This window comes from Mesoplodon densirostris, chromosome 2 (genome assembly GCF_025265405.1).
Source record: "Mesoplodon densirostris isolate mMesDen1 chromosome 2, mMesDen1 primary haplotype, whole genome shotgun sequence".
NCBI classification, from domain to species: Eukaryota; Metazoa; Chordata; class Mammalia; order Artiodactyla; family Ziphiidae; genus Mesoplodon; species Mesoplodon densirostris.
In genome coordinates this window covers 55,128,943-55,154,577 of record NC_082662.1, presented here as the reverse complement: position 1 = coordinate 55,154,577, position 25,635 = coordinate 55,128,943, and the positions used below count along the sequence as shown (strand labels likewise).

Below are 25,635 nucleotides of genomic sequence, written 5' to 3'. Positions count from 1 at the left end.
TGTGCTCCTTCCAAGTGTCTGTAGGTTGGCTGGGCATCACTTGATTTAGTTAGAGCTATTCTTTGTATGTCTCTTTTCTGGCAGGCTAGACTGGCATATTCTCATGGTGATTGCATAAGTGCCAGAGAGCAGACCCAGTTGCACAGACACTTTTCTAGCATTTGGTCACATCACACCAGCTAACATTTTATTGGCCAAAACAGGTCACATGATAACACAAACTCTAGGAGTTGTGATATATACCTGACCTCGTTATTTGGAGGAATTGCAGTGTCATATAGCAGTGAGGGGGTAAAGGAAGGGTGAAGAGTCATAGGATATTTATATGTCAGCTTTGGTAGATGCTGCCATATTGGTTTCCAAAGTATCTGTGATAGTTGTATTCCCCACCAGGGGTGATTAAGAGTTTCAGTTAGTCACACTTACCAGTTTTTTAAAAAACTGACATATGAAATACATATAATAAGACCTTTATAGTTTACAAATGTGGGGTAAACAGAGTGATGAATTCTTACTATGTATTTTTCTGTGTAATTATGACTAAACTCAAGCCATACAGTATTTCCATCAACCCATCACCCTGGAGAGTTCTTTTGTTTGTCTTTCTAGTGACTATCCCCTCTGTTCCACCAGATGACTAGTATTCCAACTTAAATCACCATTATTTTCCTCTTCTTGAATTTCATCTGAGCACAGTCATACAATATGCAGTCTTTTGTGCCTGGCTTGTTTCAACTCAATATAATTTCTGTGAGAATCCTCTATATTATGTACAGCAGTAGTTTGTTCTTTTATTTTTGTCATCATGTTTTACTTCATTATCTGATTATAACACAGTTTATTTATCCTGCTTAGATGAATAGATAGACCTTGGTAGACCATAGGGTTTTTTTTTTTCCCCTATTGTGTATCTGGTTTTCAGTTGGTTATTATGAATAAAGCTTCTATGTACATTCTTTAACAAGTCTTTTGGTACATGAGTATACATGTGTTTGCCACTCTGTGCTTGCTTTCTCACAGAATGTTATCCTTTGATAAATCAAAGTTTCTAGCTTACATGTTGTCTAATTTATCAACCTTTTTCTTTATGGCTGTGGTATTCTGTGTTTTGTGTATGAAATTTTTGCCTCCCTCAAATTCAAAAATATATTCTCTTAAGTGATCCCTGGTAAGAGTAATTGTTTCACCTTACACATATAGTTTGGAGTGAAGTTGAGATGAAGATGAATCCCCCCCACATATGGATAACCAAATGACCCAGAACTATTTATTGAAAAGACTGCTTTTTTCTCCTACTGCTTTTACAAAGTATCCCATGTCATAAATCAAGTGTTCATATGTATGAGATTTTTCTCCTAGAATCTTTTTTGGTTCAACTGGCCTGTTTGTCTTTAATTGGCACTAGTACCACACTGGGTTTTTTTTGTTTTTTTGTTTTATTTTATTTTTTTTTTTTTTGCGGTATGCGGGCCTCTCACTGTTGTGGCCTCTCCTGTTGTGGAGCACAGGATCTGGATGTGCAGTCTCAGCGGCCATGACTCACAGGCCCAGCCGCTCCGCAGCATGTGGGATCTTCCCAGACCGGGGCACGAACATATACATATGTTCATATACAGAATTTCATTCGTCACTGGTGTATAGAAATTCGGTTATCTTTTCTTTATAAATTTTTATTTATAGTTAGTAACATGCACAAGGTGTACACTTTCTTTAATTTTTACATACTTAACTCAGTTATGTAACCAACATCCAGATCAAGGTATAGAACATTACTCAACAGCCTTCTTTGTCCCCTTCCTACTATGCTGACTTATCACCATGGATTAGTTTAACCTCTTTTTCTTCATAGAAAAGGAATCATATATATTCTTGTGTCTGACATTCTAAAGAATTATATGATTCATCATTTTTGCATGTAGCAATAGTTGGTTGTTTTTCACCCTGCATAGTATCTTGTTATATGCATATCACAGTTTGGCCATTCTAATAGTCAATGGACATTGGGGTTATTTCTAGATTTTGGCTATTGTAAGTAATGCTGCTGTAAACATTCTTATATATGATTTTTGCATTTCTATTGAGTATATAGGTAGATGTTGAATTACTGGATCATAGTGTATTTATAGCTTCAGTTTTAGTAGAAAGAACCAGTATTCTGATGTGGTTAGTCCAACTTTCAGTCTCATCAGCAGTGCTTGAGAATTTCATTTGCTCCATATCCTTCTTAATACTTGATATCATCAGGTTTTATTGTATTTTACATTTCAATTTCATTAATTTTATTTTATTATGTATTTTATTTCTGGAGCATTTGCAGGGTTATGTCTGTTTGGCTTTAATTTATAATTGCCTGATGTCTAAGAATTATTGGCCATTTGGATATTCTGTTTTGTGTAGTGCTTATTCAAATAGTAAGCTCATTTTTAACTTGTTTGTATACATAAAAAATACAAATTTTAAGTGTATAGGATACATAAGTTTTAAGTGAAAAAAATACAGTTGTGTAATCTTCATTTCATTGGATTGTTTTTATTTTATCAATCATTAATTGTATTAATAATTTATTAATTTGTAAGAGCGCTTTATGTATCCTCCATTCACTAATTTGAAGTATCAACTTTATTATGTGCTAAATTTTTTTTTTTTTTTTTTTTGCGGTACGTGGGCCTCTCCCTTCTGTGGCCTCTCCCGTTGTGGAGCACAGGCTCCGGACGTGCAGGCTCAGTGGCCATGGCTCATGGGCCCAGCCGCTCCGTGGCACGTGGGATCTTCCCGGACCGGGGCACGAACTCGTGTCCCCTGCATCAGCAGGCAGACTCTCAACCGCTGTGCCACCAGGAAAGCCCTGTGCTAAATTCTTGCATACACTTCATTTGGTTTCTGGACTTTTATCCTATTTTATTTATATTTCTTTTCCTAAAACATTACAAATTTTATAGGGGTAAAGTGAGACATTTTGGAGAAAAATGATAAGTAGAAATTATTATATTGGCCACTTAATATTTTGTGAGTTGTCTTTTTAAATTGTAATTTTGTACTTTGATGTTATATTAAATGGAGATGACTTTTAAGACTGATTGCTTTTATTAATAGTTTTAATTGAGGTAAAATACACATAACATAAAATTTACCATCTTAATCGTTTTTATGTGTACAGTTCAGAATTAAGTATATTCAGATTATCGTGTAAGCAATCTTTGGAAATTTTTATCTTGCAAACAAAACCTTAACCCTCTATACACATTAAGTAGCAGCTCTTGATTTCCCCTTCTCCCCAGCCCCTGCCAACCAGCATTTTGCTCTTTGTTTCTATGAATTTGTCTATTCTAGATACCTCATTTGAATGGAATAATACAGTATTTGTCTTTTTGTGACAGGCTTATTTCCCTTGGCGCAATGTCTTCAAGGTTCATCCAGGTTGTAGCATGTTTCAGAATTTTCTTCCTTTTAAGGCTGAATAATATTCCATGTGTATGTTTATACATACTATGTTTTGTTTACTCATTTTTTGATGGACACTTGAATTGCTTCTACCTTTTGGCTATTGTGAATAATGCTGCTATGAACATGGGTGTGCAAATATCTGTTTGAGTCCCTGCTTTCAATTCTATTAAATATATACCCAGAAATAGGTTTTCTGAATTACATGATAATTCTATTTTTAACTTTTTGAGGAACCTCTGTACTGTCTTCTACAGCAGATTACGATTTTACACCATAAAAAGCACACAGGGGTTCCAGTTTTCCATATCCTTGCCAATACTTGTTATTTGTTTGTTTGTTAATTTAATTGTGGCCATCCTGATGGGTGTAAGGTGATATCTCATTGTGGTTTTGATTTGCATTTCCCTAATGATTAGTGATGTTGAGTGGCTTTTTATATGCTGCTTAGACGTTTGTATGGCTTCTTTGGAGAAATGTCTATTCAAGTCCTTTGCCCATTTAAAAATCAGATTATTTGTTGTTCTGTTGTTGAGTTGTAGGATTTCTTTATGTGTTTTGGATATGAACTCCTTATCAATTATATGATTTGCAAATATTTTCTCTCATTCTGTGGGTTGCCTTTCACCCTGTTGATTGTGTTCTGTCATATACAAAAGTTTTAAATTTTGATGTAATCCAATTTAACTATTTTTACTTTTGTTGCCTTTGCTTTTTTTGTGTGTCAAATCCAAGAATACATTACCAGATCCAATCACAGGAAGCTTTTCCTTTATTTTTTCTTCTAAGAGTTTAATAGTATTAGGTTTATGTTTAGGTGTTTGATCCATTTTGAGTTAATTTTTGTATATAATATAATGTAAGGGTTCAACTTTATTCTTTTGCATTTGGATATTCAGGTTTCTTTTAATATCATTTGTTGAAAAAACTGTTCTTTCCCCATTGAATAGTCTTGGCACCCTTGAAGAAAATCTAACTACTTATAGTTTTCAGATTACAGTTCTTTCACCTTTTTGGTTAATTCCTCAGTATTTTATTCTTTTTATATTATTGTAAATGGATTTTTTTCCTAAATTTCCTTTTTGAATTGCTCATTGCTAGGGTATAGAAATGCAACTGATTTTTTGTGCGTTGATTTTGTATCCTGCAACTTTGCTGAATTTATTTATTCTAACAAGTTTGTGTGTGTGTGTGTAATATTAGAGTTTTCTATATAAGAGATCATGTTGTCCGTGAATAGAGATAATTTAACTTCTTCCTTTTCAATTTGGATGTTTTTGTTTCTTTGTCTTGTCAAATTGCTCTGGCTCAGACTTCCAGTACTTTGTTGAATAGAATTGGCAAAAGTGAACATCCTTATCCTGTTCCTCATTCTAGAGGAAAAGCTTTTGGTTTTTCAGCATTGAATATGATGTTAAATGTGGACTTTTCATATATGGTCTTTTATTATATTGAGGTAGCTTTCTTCTTTTCTAAGTTCGTTGAGTTTTTCTATCATGAAAGGGTGTTGAATAGTCCAGTTCTTTTTCCTGCATCAGTTAAGATGGTCATGTGGTTTTTTTCTGTTATTTTGTTAATGTGGTGTATTAGGTTGATTGATTTTTGTATTTTGAACCATCCTTACATTCCAGGCTGATTACTTTTATTTTTAAGCTTAATTAATCTTTACTCTTTTTGTCTTTGACAGCTAGAAAAAGTGCTACAGCAAGGAGACATTGGAGAGTGTGCAGAACCATATATGATTTTCAAAGAAGCAGATGCCACCAAGGTAGAATGTCATGCCTCTTATTTCCGCCACTTTCATAGTCATTAGCAGTCACTCTCCATTCTCCTCAGGTCCCCAAACCCAACCCTAAACAACCTCTAATCTCTGAAATGATAATTTGGGAGAATACTATACAGAGCATATTAAAGAATTTTACTACTAATTCATTTTCTTCTCTTGGCCTACCCATTTTCTTTATTTCCTTCATTACCTAGCTTGAGTCATGTGCTATGCTATTCTTTAAAATCTCCCTCACCTCAGGCTAATGGATTCCTAAAGAATCAAATTACTTGAGTTTAATTCCTAAATAATGAAAAATTTCCTGTGTTTGCAAAATAGTGATTTTGATGGAACTTTTTCTAGCAAAGCAGAAGTATTCTGGGCCTCTGTCTAGCTGCAGATAATTAGGGAATATGGTAAAAATAGAAAATACAATCTCCATTTTGCCATCAGATAATTAATTTCTAGAATTTGGATAAACTTATAAAGCAAAAATAATTGAACAATTGGTACCAAATTCCACATACCCTGAGTTAGTTATAAGAATAACAGGGCCTCCCTGGTGGCGCAAGTGGTTGAGAGTCCGCCTGCCGATGCAGGGGATGCGGGTTCGTGCCCCGGTCTGGGAGGATCCCATATGCCGCGGAGCGGCTGGGCCCGTGAGCCATGGCCGCTGGGCCTGCGCGTCCGGAGCCTGTGCTCCGCAACGGGGGAGGCCACAGCAGTGAGAGGCCCGCATACCGCAAAAAATAAATAAATAAATAAATAAATAAATAAAAGAATAACAGGTGAGGACTTCCCTGGTGGCACAGTGGTTAAGAATCCGCCTGCTTGGGGCTTCCCTGGTGGCACAGTGGTTGAGAGTCCGCCTGCCGATGCAGGGGACACAGGTTCATGCCCCAGTCCGGGAGGATCCCACATGCCGTGGAACGGCTGGGCCCGTGAGCCATGGCCGCTGAGCCTGTGCGTCCGGAGCCTGTGCTCCGCAACGGGAGAGGCCACAGCAGTGAGAGGCCCGCGTATCAGAAAAAAAAAAAAAAAGAATCCACCTGCCAATGCGGATTGGGGACACGGGTTCGAGCCCTGGTCTGGGAAGATCCTACATGCCGTGGAGCAGCTAAGCCCATGTGCCACAACTACTGAGCCTGTGCTCTAGAGCCCGTGAGCCTCAACTACTGAGCCTGTGTGCTGCAACTACTGAAGCCTGCGCGCCTAGAGCCCGTGCTCTGCAACAAGAGAAGCCACTGCACCGCAACGAAGAGTAGTCCCCGCTCGCCGCAACTAGAGAAAGCCCGCGAGCAGCAACAAAGACCCAATGCAGCCCCCCCACCAAAAAAACGAGTAACAGGTGATTTTTGGATCTTTGAACACATGATTTAATATGTCAAACAACCAAGAGAGGTATGTTTGAGGAGTATTGGACAAATCACCACAATCTAGAAAATGTTTTGCTTTTTATTTTTCTGAGATTTGGAACAAGAATTGAGCGTTTTCTGCTAATATGGGTACATCTGAGCACATGATATTCTCTGATTCCTGGATATCTGGTTGAAATTAGGGTTAACGTATTCTGGCTTTCCCCAGGTCGTCATTTTACAAATTAAATTGCTCTGTTATATGAAGTTCATAGGTGTATAATTGCAGCTTATTTCACTCTTCTCTTACATATTCACATGCTTGATAAGGGTCCTTAATTCTCTTTAGTACTCTTAAAGCAAGAACCTATTTTGAAGGTATAATAAATATAGCAGTAAACAGTCCTACCATTTAGCTATTTCTTCATCTTTTCTCAGTCCTGAGTTCTAAGGTAGGACACTGCCATTTGAGTATACCTTACCAATATCCTATATGGAAATAGTATGTGAGAGATTTTAGTGTAGGTTTTCACCCTTGGACCATTGCCTGGCTATTGCAGGACACCTTAGTGTTTGTTTTAAGGATAGCCTAAAAGTTGAGCCAGCCTCAGGATGTCTTCCAGATAAGCATGTGCTATTTGGATCATTGGTCTTTTTCCAGGGTTTAGTCCTCTTGTCATACTTTTTTTGTTTGCTTCTTTTATTACAACTCTGAGCTTATTTATTGTTGGTTTATTTGTGACCCCCAGTCCCACCTCATAGTTGTTGTAAGTTAGTGATTATGTCAGAATGGCCCAACTACTTCCATCTTTTTTAGAAAAATAAAATTTAATAAGTCATAACCTAGAATATTTTGTGGTTGGCAGTTGCTGTCTAGAACCTGTTGTCTAGGTTATGTTTCCTTTCATAAAATAGTACTTTTAATACATAAACATGTTTGACTCTTGCTGTCCTTTCTTTTCTCCCAACATAAGATCATCACAAACAGAAATTTTAAAGACTTTCACATACATTTGTAGAACTGGTTGAGGTTGCTTAGTAAAAATAATATACTATTAATTGATCTCTGAAAGGTACAGATTGTTTTTGCATCTTTGCTGAGAATTGAGAATCCTTAACCTTTATATTTTCCTTTATATATTATGACATAGCCTTTAATTCATTTCTTTGAATGTAATCATATAATGTATAAAGTTTTGTTTTGCAGAATAAGGAAAAATTGGAGAAGCTGAAAAGTCAAGCTGATCAGTTTTGCCAAAGACTTGGGAAGTATCGCATGCCTTTTGCTTGGACTGCAATCCATTTAATGAATATTGTTAGCAGTGCTGGGAGTTTGGAAAGAGATTCTACAGAAGTAGAAATAAGCACTGGAGGTGAGAATGTTTTATATAAAATATTTCTACATGTGTAATTCTTTTCTTTTTCTTATATAGTCTTGTTTTATTTGTAAGCTTTGCAATGTAGTGAGACATTAAAAGGGTTTTCTTTTTTTCCTTTAACGGGTTTATTGAGATGTAATTCACATACGTACAGTTTGCCCATTTAAGATGTATAATTCAATGTTTTTTGTTATATTCTTAAGGTTCAGCAACTGTCACCACAATCTAATTTTAGAACACTTTCATACTCCTTAGTGGTCACTCTTCTCTTCAAGTCCCCAAACCTAACCAAACTGTAATTTATTTAGTCTGTATGGATTTGTCTATGACAGACATTTCATATTAATAGAATTATACAATGTGTAGTCTTTTGTGAGTAGCTTCTTTCACTTAGCATAATGTTTGAAAGGTTCACGCATGTTGTTACATCTGGGTATAGTCCATTTTGAGTTAACTTTTGTACATGGTAAGAGGTAAGGGGCCAACTTCATTCTTTTTATGTAGATATCTAGTTGTCCCAACACCATTTGTTGAAAAGGCTATTCTTTCCCTATTGAATGGTCTTGGCACTCTTGTTGAAAATCAGTTGACCGTCGATATATGGTTTTATTTCTGGACTCTCAGTTCTGTTCCATTGATGTATATGCTTATGCCAGTACTATACTATCTTTATTATTTTAGCTTTGCAGTAAGTTTTCAAATTGGGAATAGTGGGTCTTCCAATTTTTTTTCAAGATTATTTTGAGCTCTTGCATTTTCATAAGAAGTTTAGGGTCAGCTGATAATTTCTGCACAAAGGCAGCTGGAATTTTGATAGGAATTACATTGATTTGGTAGATCAATTTGTGGATTGTTGCCCTCATAACAATATTAAGTCTTCCAATCCGTGGAATGTTTTTCCATTTATTTAGATCTTAAAAATTTATTTAAACAATGTTTTGTAGTTTTCGGGTTTTGATGCTATTTTAAATGGATTGTTTTCTTAATTTTATTTTCATAATGTTCATTTTTAGTGATAGAAATACACTTGGCTTTTGAATATTGATCTTGTACTTTGAAACCTTTTTGAATGTGTTTATTAATTCTAATTTTTTTTCTTTTCTGGATTCTTTAGGACTTTCCATGTATAAGATCATGTCATCTGCAAATGAAAATAGGTTTACATTTTTTTTCCCCCAGCTGGATGTCTTTATTTATTTTTCTTTTCTAATTATCTTGACTAGAACCTCCTGTACAGTATTAAAAAAAAATGGCAAAAGTGGATATCCTCATCTTGTTCCTGACCTTAGGGGGAAGGCATTCAGTCTTTCACTATCAAGTATGATGTTTGCTATAGGTTTTTCATAGATGTAATGTAGTAGTTTGAGGAAGTTCCCTTCTATTCCTTTTGAGTGTTCTAAACTTTTTGAGTGTTTTTGTCGTGGAAGGATATTGGATTTTATAAAATGCATTCTTTGAGTTTATTGAGATGATTTGTATGGTTATTTGCCCTGTAGTCTTTTAGTATGCTGTATTGCATTAATTGATTGGTTTTGGATGTTAAACTAATCTTACATTTCTGGGAGAAGTCTCACTTGGTCATGGTATATAATTTTTTTATATGTGTTGTTAGTCTGTTTCCTAGTATTTTGTTTAGTATTTTTGCTTCTATATTCCTAAGGGATATTGGTCTGTAGTTTTTCTTCCTTGTAATATCTCTGTCTGGTATTGGTATCAGGGTAATACTGGCCTCATTGAAAATGAGTTGTGTTTTTTTCCTTCTGGTTTTTGGAAGAATTTGTAAATCATTGGTGTTAATTTTTCATTGAAAGTTTGGAAGAATTCACTAGTGAAGCCACCTTGACTTGGTCTTTTCTTTGTGGTAAGTATTTTCACTACTAATTATATCTCTTGTTATAGATCTATTCATATTTTCTCTCTCATCTTGAGTCAGTTTCAGTACTGTGTATCTTTCTAGAAATGTGTTCATTTCATCTAAATTATCTAATTGTTATCTAACTGTTGACCTACAGTTATTCATAGTATTGTAGTATAATCCTTTTTCTCTCTAAGGTCTGTAGTGATGATTTTAGTAATTTGAGTCCTGTCTATGTATTTTTTTAAAATAAATTTATTTATTTTTGGCTGCATGGGGTTTTCGTTGCTGCACACGGGCTTTCTCTAGTTGTGGCAAGCAGGGGCTACTCTTCGTTGTGGTGCGCGGGCTTCTCATTGTGGTGGCTTCTTTTGTTGTGGAGCACAGGCTCTAGGCACGCAGGCTTCAGTAGTTGTGGCACGCAGGCTCAGTAGTTGTGGTGCACAGGCTTAGTTGCTCTACGCCATATGGGATCTTCCTGGATGAGGGCTTGAACCCGTATCCCCTGTATTGGCAGGTGGATTCTTAACCACTGCGCCACCAGGGAAGTCCCCTGTCTATGTATTTTTTTCTTCATTAGTTTAACTAAAGTTTTAAAAATTTTATCTTTTTGAAGAATCAGTTTTTGGTTTCATTGATTTTTTTCTGTTGTTTTCCTAGTTTCTATTTCATTTATTTCCACTTAGCCGTTGTCTTTTTTGGTATCCTTTCCTTTTTTTTTTTTTTTTTTTAACATCTTTACTGGAGTATTGCTTTACAGTGGTGTGTTAGTTTCTGCTGTATAACAAAATGAATCAGCTGTATATCCCCATATCTCCTCCCTCTTGCATCTCCCTCCCACCCTCCCTATCCCACCCCTCTAGCTGGACACAAAGCACCGAGCTAATCTCCCTGTGCTATGCAGCTGCTTCCCACTAGCTATCTGTTTTACATTTGGTAGTGTATATATGTCCATGCCGCTCTCTCACTTCGTCCCAGCTTACCCTTCCCCCTCCCTGTGTCCTCAAGTCCATTCTCTAAGTCTGTGTCTTTATTCCTGTCTTGCCCCTAGGTTCTTCAGAACCAGTTTTTTTTCTTTTTTCTTTTTAGATTCCATATGTATGTTAGCATACAGTATTTATTTTTCTCTTTCTGACTTACTTCACTCTGTATGACAGTCTCTAGGTCCATCCACCTCACTACAAATAACTCAATTTCATTTCTTTTTATGACTGAGTAATATTCCGTTATATATATGTGCCACATTTTCTTTTTTTTTTTTTTTTGAAAGAATTTTTTTTTTTATTTTACAAATTTAATCAGTTATACATATACATATGTTCCCATATCCCCTCCCTTTTGCGTCTCCCTCCCACCCTCCCTATCCCGCCCCTCCAGGCGGTCACAAAGAACCAAGCTGATCTCCCTGTGCTATGCGGCTGCTTCCCACTAGCTATCTACCTTACGTTTGGTAGTGTATATATGTCCATGCCGCTCTTTCACTTTGTCACAGCTTACCCTTCCCCCTCCCCATATCCTCAAGTCCATGCTCTAGTAGGTCTGTGTCTTTATTCCTGTCTTACCCCTATGTTCTAGATGACATTTTTTTCTTAAATTCCATATATATGTGTCAGCATACAGTATTTGTCTTTCTCTTTCTGACTTACTTCACTCTGTATGACAGACTCTAGGTCCATCCACCTCATTACAAATAGCTCAATTTCATTTCTTTTTATGGCTGAGTAATATTCCATTGTATATATGTGCCACATCTTCTTTATCCATTCATCCGATGATGGACACTTAGGTTGTTTCCATCTCCGGGCTATTGTAAATAGGGCTGCTGTGAACATTTTGGTACATGTCTCTTTTTGAATTATGGTTTTCTCAGGGTATATGCCCAGTAGTGGGATTGCTGGGTCATATGGTAGTTCTATTTGTAGTTTTTTAAGGAACCTCCAAACCGTTCTCCATAGTGGCTGTACCAATTCACATTCCCACCAGCAGTGCAAGAGTGTTCCCTTTTTTCCACACCCTCTCCAGCATTTATTGTTTCTAGATTTTTTGATGATGGCCATTCTGACTGGTGTGAGATGATATCTCATTGTAGTTTTGATTTGCATTTCTCTAATGAGTAAAGATGTTGAGCATCCTTTCATGTGTTTGTTGGCTGTCTATATCTTTTGTGGAGAAATGTCTATTTAGGTCTTCTGCCCATTTTTGGATTGGGTTGTTTGTTTTTTTGCTATTGAGCTGCATGAGCTGCTTATAAATATTGGAGATTAATCCTTTGTCAGTTGCTTCATTTGCAAATATTTTCTCCCATTCTGAGGGTTGTCTTTTGGTCTTGTTTATGGTTTCCTTTGCTGTGCAAAAGCTTTGAAGTTTCATTAGGTCCCATGTGTTTATTTTTGTCTTTATTTCCATTTCTCTAGGAGGTGGGTCAAAAAGGATCTTGCTGTGATTTATGTCATAGAGTGTTCTGCCTATGTTTTCCTCTAGGAGTTTGATAGTGTCTGGCCTTACATTTAGGTCTTTAATCCATTTTGAGCTAATTTTTGTGTATGGTGTTAGGGAGTGATCTAATCTCATACTTTTACATGTCCCTGTCCAGTTTTCCCAGCACCACTTATTGAAGAGACTGTCCTTTCTCCACTGTACATTCCTGCCTCCTTTATCAAAGATAAGGTAACCATATGTCCGTGGGTTTATCTCTGGGCTTTCTATCCTGTTCCATTGATCTATCTTTCTGTTTTTGTGCCAGTACCATACTGTCTTGATTACTGTAGCTTTGTAGTATAGTCTGAAGTCAGGGAGCCTGATTCCTCCAGCTCCGTTTTTCGTTCTCAAGATTGCTTTGGCTATTCGGGGTCTTTTGTGTTTCCATACAAATTGTGAAATTTTTTGTTCTAGTTCTGTGAAAAATGCCAGTGGTAGTTTGATAGGGATTGCATTGAATCTGTAGATTGCTTTGGGTAGTAGAGTCATTTTCACAATGTTGATTCTTCCAATCCAAGAACATGGTACATCTCTCCATCTATTTGTATCATCTTTAATTTCTTTCATCAGTGTCTTATAATTTTCTGCATACAGGTCTTTTGTCTCCTTAGGTAGGTTTATTCCTAGATATTTTATTCTTTTTGTTGCAATGGTAAATGGGAGTGTTTCCTTGATTTCACTTTCAGATTTTTCATCATTAGTATATAGGAATGCCAGAGATTTCTGTGCATTAATTTTGTATCCTGCAACTTTACCAAATTCATTGATTAGCTCTAGTAGTTTTCTGGTAGCATCTTTAGGATTCTCTATGTATAGTATCATGTCATCTGCAAACAGTGACAGCTTTACTTCTTCTTTTCCCATTTGGATTCCTTTTATTTCCTTTTCTTCTCTGATTGCTGTGGCTAAAACTTCCAAAACTATGTTGAATAAGAGTGGTGAGAGTGGGCAACCTTGTCTTGTTCCTGATCTTAGTGGAAATGGTTTCAGTTTTTCACCATTGAGGACGATGCTGGCTGTGGGTTTGTCATATATGGCCTTTATTATGTTGAGGAAAGTTCCCTCTATGCCTACTTTCTGCAGGGTTTTTATCATAAATGGGTGTTGAATTTTGTCAAAAGCTTTCTCTGCATCTATTGAGATGATCATATGGTTTTTCTCCTTCAGTTTGTTAATATGGTGTATCACGTTGATTGATTTGCGTATATTGAAGAATCCTTGCATTCCTGGAATAAACCCCACTTGATCATGGTGTATGATCCTTTTAATGTGCTGTTGGATTCTGTTTGCTAGTATTTTGTTGAGAATTTTTGCATCTATGTTCATCAGTGATATTGACCTGTAGTTTTCTTTCTTTGTGACATCCTTGTCTGGTTTTGGTATCAAGGTGATGGTGGCCTTGTAGAATGAGTTTGGGAGTGTTCCTCCCTCTGCTATATTTTGGAAGAGTTTGAGAAGGATAGGTGTTAGCTCTTCTCTAAATGCTTGATAGAATTCGCCTGTGAAGCCATCTGGTCCTGGGCTTTTGTTTGTTGGAAGATTTTTAACCACAGTTTCAATTTCAGTGCTTGTGATTGGTCTGTTCATATTTTCTATTTCTTCCTGATTCAGTCTTGGCAGGTTGTGCATTTCTAAGAATTTGTCCATTTCTTCCAGGTTGTCCATTTTATTGGCATAGAGTTGCTTATAGTAATCTCTCATGATCTTTTGTATTTCTGCAGTGTCAGTTGTTACTTCTCCTTTTTCATTTCTAATTCTATTGATTTGAGTCTTCTCCCTTTTTTTCTTGATGAGTCTGGCTAATGGTTTATCAATTTTGTTTATCTTCTCAAAGAACCAGCTTTTAGTTTTATTGATCTTTGCTATCGTTTCCTTCATTTCTTTTTCATTTATTTCTGATCTGATTTTTATGATTTCTTTCCTTCTGCTAACTTTGGGATGTTTTTGTTCTTCTTTCTCTAATTGCTTTAGGTGCAAGGTTAGGTTGTTTATTCGAGATATTTCCTGTTTCTTAAGGTGGGATTGTATTGCCATAAACTTCCCTCTTAGAACTGCTTTTGCTGCATCCCATAGGTTTTGGGTCGTCGTGTCTCCATTGTCATTTGTTTCTAGGTATTTTTTAATTTCCTCTTTGATTTCTTCAGTGATCACTTCGTTATTAAGCAGTGTATTGTTTAGCCTCCATGTGTTTGTATGTTTTACAGCTCTTTTCCTGTGATATCTAGTCTCATAGCATTGTGGTCGGAAAAGATACTTGATACAATTTCAATTTTCTTAAATTTACCAAGGCTTGATTTGTGACCCAAGATATGATCTATCCTGGAGAATGTTCCATGAGCACTTGAGAAAAATGTGTATTCTGTTGTTTTTGGATGGAATGTCCTATAAATATCAATTAAGTCCATCTTGTTTAATGTATCATTTAAAGCTTGTGTTTCCTTATTTATTTTCATTTTGGATGACCTGTCCATTGGTGAAAGTGGGGTGTTAAAGTCCCCTACTATGATTGTGTTACTGTCGATTTCTCCTTTTATGGCTGTTAATATTTCCCTTATGTATTGAGGTGCTCCTATGTTTGGTGCATAAATATTTACAATTGTTATATCTTCTTCTTGGATTGATCCCTTGATCATTATGTAGTGTCCTTCTTTGTCTCTTCTAGTAGTCTTTATTTTAAAGTCTATTTTGTCTGATATGAGAATTGCTACTCCAGCTTTCTTTTGGTTTCCATTTGCATGGAATATCTTTTTCCATCCCCTTACTTTCAGTCTGTATGTGTCTCTAGGTCTGAAGTGGGTCTCTTGTAGACAGCATATATATTGGTCTTGTTTTTGTATCCATTCAGCCAGTCTGTGTCTTTTGGTGGGAGCATTTAGTCCATTTACATTTAAGGTAATTATTGATATGTATGTTCCTATTCCCATTTTCTTAATTGTTTTGGGTTCGTTATTGTAGTTCTTTTCCTTCTGTTGTGTTTCTTGCCTAGAGAAGTTCCTTTAGCATTTGTTGTAAAGCTGGTTTGGTGGTGCTGAACTCTCTCAGCTTTTGCTTGTCTGTAAAGGTTTTAATTTCTCCATCAAATCTGAATGAGATCCTTGCTGGGTAGAGTAATCTTGGTTGCAGGTTTTTCTCCTTCATCACTTTAAGTATGTCCTGCCACTCCCTTCTGGCTTGTAGAGTTTCTGCTGAGAGATCAGCTGTTATCCTGATGGAGATTCCCTTGTGTGTTATTTGTTGTTTTTGCCTTGCTGCTTTTAATATGATTTCTTTGTGTTTAATTTTTGATAGTTTGATTAATATGTGTCTTGGTGTATTTCTCCTTGGATTTATTCTGTATGGGACTCTCTGTGCCTCCTGGACTTGATTAACTATTTCCTTTCCCATATTAGGGAAGTTTTCAACTAGAATCTCTTCAAATATTTTCTCAGTCCCTTTCTTTTTCTCTTCTTCTTCTGGAACCCCTATAATTCGAATGTTGGTGCGTTTAATGTTGTCCCAGAGGTCTCTGAGACTGTCCTCTGTTCTTTTCATTCTTTTTTCTTTATTTTGCTCTGCAGCAGTTATTTCCACTATTTTATCTTCCACCTCACTTATCCGTTCTTCTGCCTCAGCTATTCTGCTATTGATCCCATCTAGAGTATTTTTTATTTCATTTATTGTGTTTTTAATCGATGCTTGATTCGTCTTTAGTTCTTCTAGGTCCTTGTTAACTGTTTCTTGCATTTTGTCTATTCTATTTCCAAGATTTTGGATCATCTTTACCATCATTATTCTGAATTCTTTTTCAGATAGACTGCCTATTACCTCTTCATTTGTTAGGTCTGGTGGGTTTTAATCTTGCTCCTTCTCCTGCTGTGTGTTTTTCTGTCTTCTCATTTTGCTTATGTTACTGTGTTTGGGGTCTCCTTTTTGCAGGCTGCAGGTTCGTAGTTCCCGTTGTTTTTGGTGTCTGTCCCCAGTGGCTAAGGTTGGTTTAGTGGGTTGTGTAGGCTTCTTGGTGGAGGGGACTACTGCCTGTGTTCTGGTGGATGAGGCTGGATCTTGTCTTTCTGGTGGGCAGGTCCACGTCTGGTGGTGTGTTTTGGGGTGTTGGCGGACTTTTTATGATTTGAGGCAGCCTCTCTGCTAATGGGTGGCGTTGTGTTCCTGTCTTGCTAGTTGTTTGGCATAGGGTGTCCAGCACTGTAGCTTGCTGGTCGTTGAGTGAAGCTGGGTGTTGGTGTTGAGATGGAGATCTCTGGAAGATTTTCGCCATTTGATATTATGTGGAGCTGGGAGGTCTCTTGTGGACCAGTGTCCTGAAGTTCGCTCTCCCACCTCAGAGGCACAGCACTGACTCCTGGCTTCTCAATTTGGGATGATTTGTTGTCTATTCATGTATTCCACATATGCAGGGTACATGAAGTTGATTGTGGAGCTTTAATCCGCTGCTTCTGAGGCTGCTGGGAGAGGTTTCCCTTTCTCTTCTTTGTTCTCACAGCTCCTGGGTCTCAGCTTTGGATTTGGCCCCACCTCTGCGTGTAGGTCGCCGGAGGGCGTCTGTTCTTCGCTCAGACAGGACAGGGTTAAAGGAGCAGCCTCTTCGGGGACTCTGGCTCACTCAGGCCGGGCGGGAGGGAGGGGCACGGAGTGCGGGGCGAGCCTGCAGCGGCAGAGGTCGGCGTGACGTTGCACCAGCCCGAGGCGCGCCGTGTGTTCTCCCAGGGAAGCCGCCCCTGGATCCCGGGACCCCGGCAGTGGCAGGCTGCACAGGCTCCCGGAAGGGCGGTGTGGACAGTGACCTGCGCTCGCACACAGGCTTCTTGGCGGCGGCAGCAGCAGCCCCAGCGTCCCACGCCCGTCTCTGGGCTCCGCGCTTTCAGCCGCGACTCGCGCCCGTCTCTGGAGCTCCTTTACGCAGCGCTCTTAATCCCCTCTCCTCGCGCACCAGGAAACCAAGAGGGAAGAAAAAGTCTCTTGCCTCTTCGGCAGCTCCAGAGTTTTCCCGGACTCCCTCCCGGCTAGCTGTGGCACATTAGCCCCCTTCAGGCTGAGTTCTCGCCGCCAGCCCCAGTCCTCTCCCTGCGCTCTGACCGAAGCCCGAGCCTCAGCTCCAGCGCCGCCCGCCCCGGCGGGGGAGCAGACAAGCCTCTCGGGCTGGTGAGTGCCGCTCGGCACCGCTCCTCTGTGCAGGAATCTCTCTGCTTTGCCCTACCCAGGTATGTGGGGAGTTTCTTGCCTTTTGGGAGGTCTGGGGTCTTCTGCCAGCGTTCAGTAGGTGTTCTGTAGGAGTTGTTCCACGTGTAGCTGTATTTCTGGTGTATCTGTGGGGAGGAAGGTGATCTCCGCGTCTTACTCTTCCGCCATCTTACCCGGAAGTCCCCTGCCACATTTTCTTTATCCATTCATCTGTCGATGGACACTTAGGTTGCTTCCATCTCCTGGCTATTGTAAATAGAGCTGCAGTGAACATTGTGGTACATGACTCTTTTTGAATTATGGTTTTCTCAGGGTATATGCCCAGTAGTGGGATTGCTGGGTCATATGGTAATTCTATTTTTAGTTTTTCAAAGAACCTCCATACTGTTCTCCATAGTGACTGTATCAATTTACATTCCCTTGGTATCCTTTCTAATGCTTGCTTTGTGTTTAGTTTTCTCTTCTTTTTCTGGTTTCTTAAGATGTAAGCTTAAGTTACTGATTTGATATCTTTCTTTTTTTGTAATATAAACATTCACAGCTATAAATTTCCCTCTGAGAACTTCTTTAGTGATATATCATATGTTTGGGGATTTTGCATTTTCATTTTCCTATATCTTAAATGTTTTTAAATTTCCCTTGTTATTTCCTCTTTGATCCATTGGTTATTCAGAAGTGTGCTGTTTAACTTCCACATGCTTATGAATTTCTCAAATTTTCTTCTGTTATTGATTTATAGCTTAATTCCATTGTTCTTGGAAAACATATTTTATATGATTTGAATCCCTTTGAATTTATTGTATTTTGTTCTATAGCTTGTTATATAGTTTGTCTTGGAGAATTTCCTGTGTGTGCTTGAGAAGAATGTGTATTCTGCTTTTGCTTAGTGGCGTATTCTATAGATGCCTGTTAGGTCTAGCTTGTTTATAGTTTTGTTTGTTTTCTACAATATAGTTGCTCTATTGGTTTTGAATTATAGGGTTATCTTGCAAAGACTTTGAATGCAAGTTATCTTAAATTCTTTCTCAAACTCAAGTGCTAAGACTGAGGGGCCATTATATGGTCACCAAAATTTACATTGTGTGCATATTTCCTAGTAAATACATAGTTCCTCTATAGCTGTTCTTCATAGCTCATATTAGGTTATATGCATAATCTTTGTGTGGTAGAGACTTATTTTACACTGGAGAAGTTTTTAAAGAGAACACGAAGATTCAGGTTTAATGCTTCCCTACAGATCTCCCCAGAAGTGAAATTCTTCTACTGTAATCATTATTGCTGAGGGGATAATTTTCAACTTTAGTGGATATTTTCCTGTGTTCGGAAGACTGCTTTAAAACACGTTTTAAATATTATGGAAATGAATATCTTACTTTTTTTCCTTGGTAGAACGAAAGGGCTCTTGGTCAGAGAGGAGGAATTCTAGTCTGGTTGGCAGAAGATCACTTGAAAGGACAACAAGTGGAGATGATTCTTGTAACTTGACCAGCTTTCGACCTGCTACTCTCACAGTGACAAATTTTTTTAAGCAGGTATTATTCTGTCATGGAGGAATTCTAGGGGGCTATTCGTACTTAAATTTCTTGTGATTTCAGAAAAATCATAATTTTCCATGCAGTACATGTACATGTAGTAATTGATTGTGATTTTAACAAGTTAAAAAAATTAAGAATAAAAATTAAAAATATAAGAAAAAATATTATAGCTGTTTTTTCATCATTATATTTATTTAAATGTTGGCATTGATTAGTAATGCTTCCAAATCAATCATCCACATCTTTATACTGTTTCTTAATTTTAATATTTTAACTTTTCTTAAGCATTGATATTTTATGGATTTTCTTAGAGTAGGTGTGTGGTTACATGTCTTCCCCACTCAAGTTGTTTTTGACCTAACATACCACATTCATGGTATATAGAGTAGAAATTTCAGGCTCTAATAGTGCATTTTTGTGCTAAAATTACTTTTATAGGTGAGTTTATAGGTCCAAAAAGTTCTTGATCAAAGATACTTTGTTCTTTGCAAGTATATTTCCTGTACTTGGGTCAAATCAGTAGTTTTCAAGTGCTGGTCATGATCCAATAATAGTAATGGAAATTTAGTAGATAACACCCAGCTTAAAAAAAACAAACAAACCAGTAGAATAGAAAAATAATAGTGCATTGCACTTAGTGAAGTTAAATATTGCTTCAGTAGGCTTTTTTCCCTCGAATTTTTGTGTGCGTGCATACCTGTCTATATGTGCATACATGGTGTATGTGCTACTGGATTTTGATGTAAAATGAATTTTATACTCTGAATCAGGATCAGAAAATTTTGAAAGTCTGTCTAAAGTAACCAGAGGACCAGAACATTTTAAGGATGGAAGAAAATTTGTATTAATGTGATAAACTGGAGAAGGGTACTATGCATGTATTTTGGAGCAGATTAAAGGAAAATGCTAAGTATTGCCTCAGAATTCCTCCTTCTGTGGTATTACTCTAAATAAGAGGAGAAAATCCTGGCCTAGTGACACCTTATAACTTGAGAGGGCAAGGTGTTTAGGGCAGGATGTGTTATGATTTGACAGCTAGTTGTCTAGTATAATGCTACAGTTATATATCAGTAGCATTTACAGGCAGCTGCTCTGAGAGACTCAAATGGGAAATAAAGCAGGTGAGAAGGGTCTGAAGTGGTAAGGGTCTTTGTATTATGGATAATAGTGCAAGAAGGAATCTAGAAAAGGCCACGGTGTTACTTGGATGAGGTGACAGGCCACATTTAGCTATGGAAACAGGGCAGTAGATTTACTTGTTACAGTGACACAACCTTGTAGCTGTAACATTTCTCTCTCTCCGTCTTCAGCTGGTATATCACTTCTGCCACTATTTCCACAGCTTTTTTTTTCTTCAGCATGTTTTATTATTGAGCTAGTATTATAAACTTAAATCAGTAAGTCATCCATCTACCCACCCACCTGTTTATTCAACAAATATTTTTGAGCATTCATCATGTACTGAACACTGTTGGAGACTGGAAACTGGAAACTGGAACAGAGTGATTGTGAAAACTTAAAAAGGATGATTGCTGGAAATATGGAGCAATGGAAAGCATTTACACTTGACTTTTGTACAGTTCTATAATTTTTTAACGATTTTTATAAGTATTTTTAAATAGCTAGGATATTATGCATCAGGCAAGTGCATATTAAGTAAAAAGCAGAGATTACAATTTTAATAAAGTAGAATTCAAGGTACAATTTCTCCTAAATGAGATACAGAAGACAGGTTATTTATTTACTTATTTATTTGTTTATTTGTTTGGCTGTTCCGGGTCTTAGTTGCGGCATGCGGGATCTTCGTTGCAGCATGCGGAATCTTTTGTTGTGATGCACAGGCTCTTTGTTGTGGTGCGAACTTCTCTCTAGTTGTGGCACACAAGCTCTAGAATATGTAGGCTCAGTAGTTGCAGCATACGGACCTAGTTGCCCCATGGCATGTGGGATCCTAGTTCCCCAACTAGGGATCGAACCCTTGTCCCCTGCATTGGAAGGTGGATTCTTAACCACTGGACCACCAGGGAAGTCCCCAGGTTTTCTTTTTTTTTATAATGAGAGATTACTGTCCACGACTGGGATATAGTAATCAGGAGTGTTTATGTACAGATTTGAAATGTGTCAGGCCAAAATTATTGGAAATACATAGAGATTTAAAAACAAAAATTAAATCCATACATTAGTTTTAAGGACATTTGTTCTATTTGTTGACATGTATAGAAGTTATCTGTTGCTTCAGGAGTACATAGCAGTACATGCAGTGTGGAGGGGTGAATGTCAGCTAGGCTTATTCACATGTTTGGAGATTGACTGGGGTCAACTGATCTAGGCTGACTTCTGCTGGGAAAACTGAAATGATTCAGACCTTTTCCATGTCTCTCAGCTTCCACTCTTATCCTCTAGCAGGCCAGCTTGGTCATGTTGTTATAGCAGTGACAGAAGTTCCAGAGAGGGGGCAAGCTTATTTATGCAAATGCTTTTCAAGTCTCTGTATCATGTTTGCTTACTGATTAGAACAAGTCTCGTGGTCAAGCCTAGGGGAAAGAATTGTGTCCCACCCAACAAAAGGCATGGAAACAGACAGGGAGTAAAGAATGGAGGCCATTAATATAATCAATTTAACAAGTGAAGTAGACAGAAATAATTGATTCTTGAGATAATCTGAATGTATTCTAAATAAGGACCATTTGAAGATCTGTATTCATTTCTGTACTCAAAAGGAGAGAATATGCTCTTTTAGCAACTGATGGAACATTTACAATAATTAATTGTATATTAGGTCACTGAAAAAATCTTCTAGAAGTCAGATTCTCTAACTATAACTCAGTAAAACTAAAAACCATTTATAAAAGTATTGACAAAAATCTCCAACCACTTAGAAAATAAAAATCACTTTTTAAAATAATGGCATAAAAGAAGATCAGTTCTGTATCCTGTTTAGAATACAATTGTGAACAAATGAGATCTGGCTCAAGGTGAGTTCACAGTAATAAAGGAGGCTTAAATATGTTTATTACCAAATAGGATAAACAGACAGTATATGAATTATGCATTAAAAATAATAAGATGTCAAATGCAGGAGGTTTGGATTAATAAAATGTAAAGACTTTTGAATAAAAGAATAAAATCAATCTCTACCTGTTTTAACTGTAAAAAAAATATTACGTTAAATTGAGAATTCTTTGTTAATTGGACATGGTTCAGTTTTTTGTCTCTTTTCCCCCATTGATTGAGGTCTTTTTAGAGTTTTCTTTCTGGTCTTATTATCAGGATAGTTGTCTTGTTTTTTTTAAGAGTAGTTTTTTGTTGTTACTTCTTTCTTTTCTTTTTCAAATGTAGCCAATGCTCTATATTTTGCATTTAAGAAATTTGGTGATATAAAGTTGAAAAGACAAATGAAAACTCAAGTGTAACAAATTTATGAGTGTCATATGTATATATATATATATATATATATATATACACACACATACATATATATGTCTGTTTTCTATCTATTTTCTTGTTTTCTTCTCTTTATCTCCCTCTAACTTGCATCGTTTTTTCTATATTTTAGAGTGCTCTGTAACCCCTTATAAACATAGATAATGGGCTGTAAATAAATCTATAAAATTTAAAAGTAGATAGCAGTATTATAGCTCTTAATACAACTTGAAAGCAAGAAGGAAGAAAATAGGTTAGCATATTTATTTTTAATCATAATTATATTAATTTAATTTTACTTTTCATTCAGACTGAATTGAAGGAAGAAGGGCAGGATTATTAACAGGCAATATAAGCTTATTTTCAATGTACTATATTTTTTAAATCTAATACTTTTTCCTCTATTTTTAAAATCAGGAAGGAGATCGCTTAAGTGATGAAGATCTGTACAAATTCCTTGCTGATATGAGAAGGCCATCTTCTGTTTTACGGCGACTAAGACCTATTACAGGTATTTTAAAATTTTGTGTAAACGTGATGACAACTATTATCTTCATTTATAATTGTATTTTTTATAATTATCTATTCCTTTTTTTAGTTATCTAGCCCATATGTGTTTCTGTGCTCAATACCTGTCAGCCTTGTTCATTTCATTATTTTGCTCTCATGTAGTCTAACAGTTTGGATGCAGGATTCAGTACCTTAGATAATTTGAGTACGGAAATGAGAATGATGAATAATATTGTGGCTTAAAATTATTTTCTAGAGGGAAAAAATACATGTAATGGTAGATATTCAGAAATAGATTCATATTATGATCAGAGCAAACCATTCCAGAGTAAAACTATTTTGAAATCTACCAAATTTAAGGTAAATCATGTAATCTTCAAAATGTTGGCTTGTTTCTATACTAGATCCCTCTGTTTTTTTTCTTCTTTTTTGCCTTCTTCTTCCTTTCCATTCATTCATTCAGTAAGCATTTATTATTTTATGTCTTTATGTCTGTATTAGTAATTTGTAAGTTTGAGACTTGATAAGATGAAATAATTCAGAGATCTGAGATGATAGCAATTTTGGTTTCTTCCCAGACTTCTTGCAAAAATAGGATCTAAATCCTTCCAAAAATACTTTTAGTGTGAAGTTGTTATTTATTATGTTTACATTGTTTTTATAATGTATTTTTATATGCAGCTCAGCTGAAGATAGACATTTCTCCTGCACCTGAAAATCCCCATTATTGCCTAACACCAGAGCTGCTTCAAGTGAAGCTTTACCCTGACAGTAGAGTTAGACCTACCAGAGAAATTTTGGAGTTTCCTGCAAGGGATGTCTATGTTCCAAACACTACTTACAGGTAGCATTTTAATTTTGGAGAATTTTGAAATAAGATACTATATATTCTAATATTAATAGAGAATGAAACTCTTCAAAAATCTTTTATAGCTTTGTTACTTATTCCATTTCTTACTTCATGATTTTATTAATAGCTGTAATGTATTAAGCTATTGCTGTGCAAGAGGTATAATGTTAGTTACCTTACATACATTATCTTATTTAATGCTCATAGCTTGAGGTAGGTATTACCTTCATTTTAGAAGTGAGTAAACTGAGGGATAAAGAAGTTATACTTTACTGTGTTGGAGCTAGCGTTTGAATTGTGGGTTGTTAGGTTAAAACATTTGAACTCCTAGTTACTGTATTTCCTCATGTGTTCTTATTAGCAGAGTCTAGCATTACACATGAATCATGTATGTGCCTGCACTATGTTCTAACAATCAACAATATTTGGTGATTCTACATTACTCAGAGAATACTTGACACAAGGTTATTGGATAGGCTTTTAGGCTGAACCTGCATAACTCCAGGGGTACCATTTAGATATACTCTTTATGAATGAGGCTCCCTTTATTTGTGAATGCTGAGACCATGACTTGACATGTCTATTGGGATACCCATCAGGGCCCCTCAGACATAAGTTTCTACCTAGACTTCCCCATCTTAATGTATTTCACCACCGTTTACCCAGTTCCTGAGGCCAAAAGTTTTGGAATCAAAATGATTTCTCTCCTTTTGTTATTCCTCACATTTACTCCTCCACGAAGTTTTGTAGGCTCTGCTTCAAAATGACTCCCAAATCCAATACTTTGTACCTCCTCCACCTTTAAAATTCTAGTCAAGTTACCATCCAGATCAGCACTGTCAAATAGAAATATAATGGGAACCACATTTGTAATGTAAAATTTTATAGTTGCTACATTAAAAAAAATAGAAACAAGTGAAATTAATCATGTTATTTAACCCAATATATCTAAAATAGTATTTTAACATGTAATAAATGTAAAAAATTCTTTTACTTTTCTTCCCCTCCTAGTAAAAATCTTCAAAGTCTGGTGCGTATTTTACACTTAAAGCGCATCTCAGTTCAGATGAGCCACATTTCAAATGGTCAATAGTCAGATGGGACTAGAGGCTAGAATATTGTACAGCCGCTGATCTTGAATTTTGTGTACCTTTTAAAATTTGATCTTATTTCTACCCCTGCCTCAGTCAATTCTCAGCGTTGTAGTCAGAGAGATTTTTAAAAGATATAAATCAGATCATATATTCCTCTGCCTAAAGCCCTCCAGTGGCTTCTATTATAAGCAGAACAAGAATGAATTTTTTTATAGTAGTCTATAAGACTATATGATCTGGCTCCTGCCTTTCTCTCACGTCATATCTTACTAATCTCTGTCTTGCTCATTTTAGCCTCAGTGGCCTTTTTGTTCATCCTTGAACAAACAAAATTCTGCCTAAGATTTTTTGATTTGTTTCTTCTCTTTGCCTATTATGTTTTTCCCCAGATAGTCACATGACTTGATTCCTTATTCAGACATATATCTGCTTACAGGATATTCTCGTCACCCTAACTAAAAAGATCTTCTGCTTCCCTACTCTAGCTTTTTACCCTTCCTTGTATTTATCATTATCTGGCACTGTAATATGTAGTTATATGGTCATTTTTTCTCTTTCTCATTAGAATGTAATTACTATAAAGGGCAGGGACTTGTCTGTTTTGTTTACCACTTTATCTCCAGCATATAGAATAGTGTACAAGCACATGGAGAGCACACAGTAAATACTTACTCAGTGAGTTAAGAAATAAGACATTGTACAGTGGTATGAATGGAATTTAGAGTCATGCAGATATGGGTGTGACTTCTGACTCCACTGTTTATTGTTTAAG

General features: G+C 36.6%; 1 protein-coding gene across 4 annotated transcripts in view; it reads left to right on the top strand.

Annotated features, from left to right (window-relative positions):
* Positions 1–25,635, top strand: part of DOCK7 (dedicator of cytokinesis 7) — a 209,346-nt gene that overhangs the window by 43,011 nt on the left and 140,700 nt on the right. For all 4 annotated transcript variants that reach the window (XM_060089893.1, XM_060089896.1, XM_060089894.1 and 1 more), the window contains exons 10-14: positions 5,129–5,209; positions 7,769–7,934; positions 18,841–18,983; positions 22,827–22,920; positions 23,601–23,763. In XM_060089893.1, the coding sequence (XP_059945876.1) occupies positions 5,129–5,209; positions 7,769–7,934; positions 18,841–18,983; positions 22,827–22,920; positions 23,601–23,763 (647 nt within the window). The remainder of the gene's footprint in view (positions 1–5,128; positions 5,210–7,768; positions 7,935–18,840; positions 18,984–22,826; positions 22,921–23,600; positions 23,764–25,635) is intronic.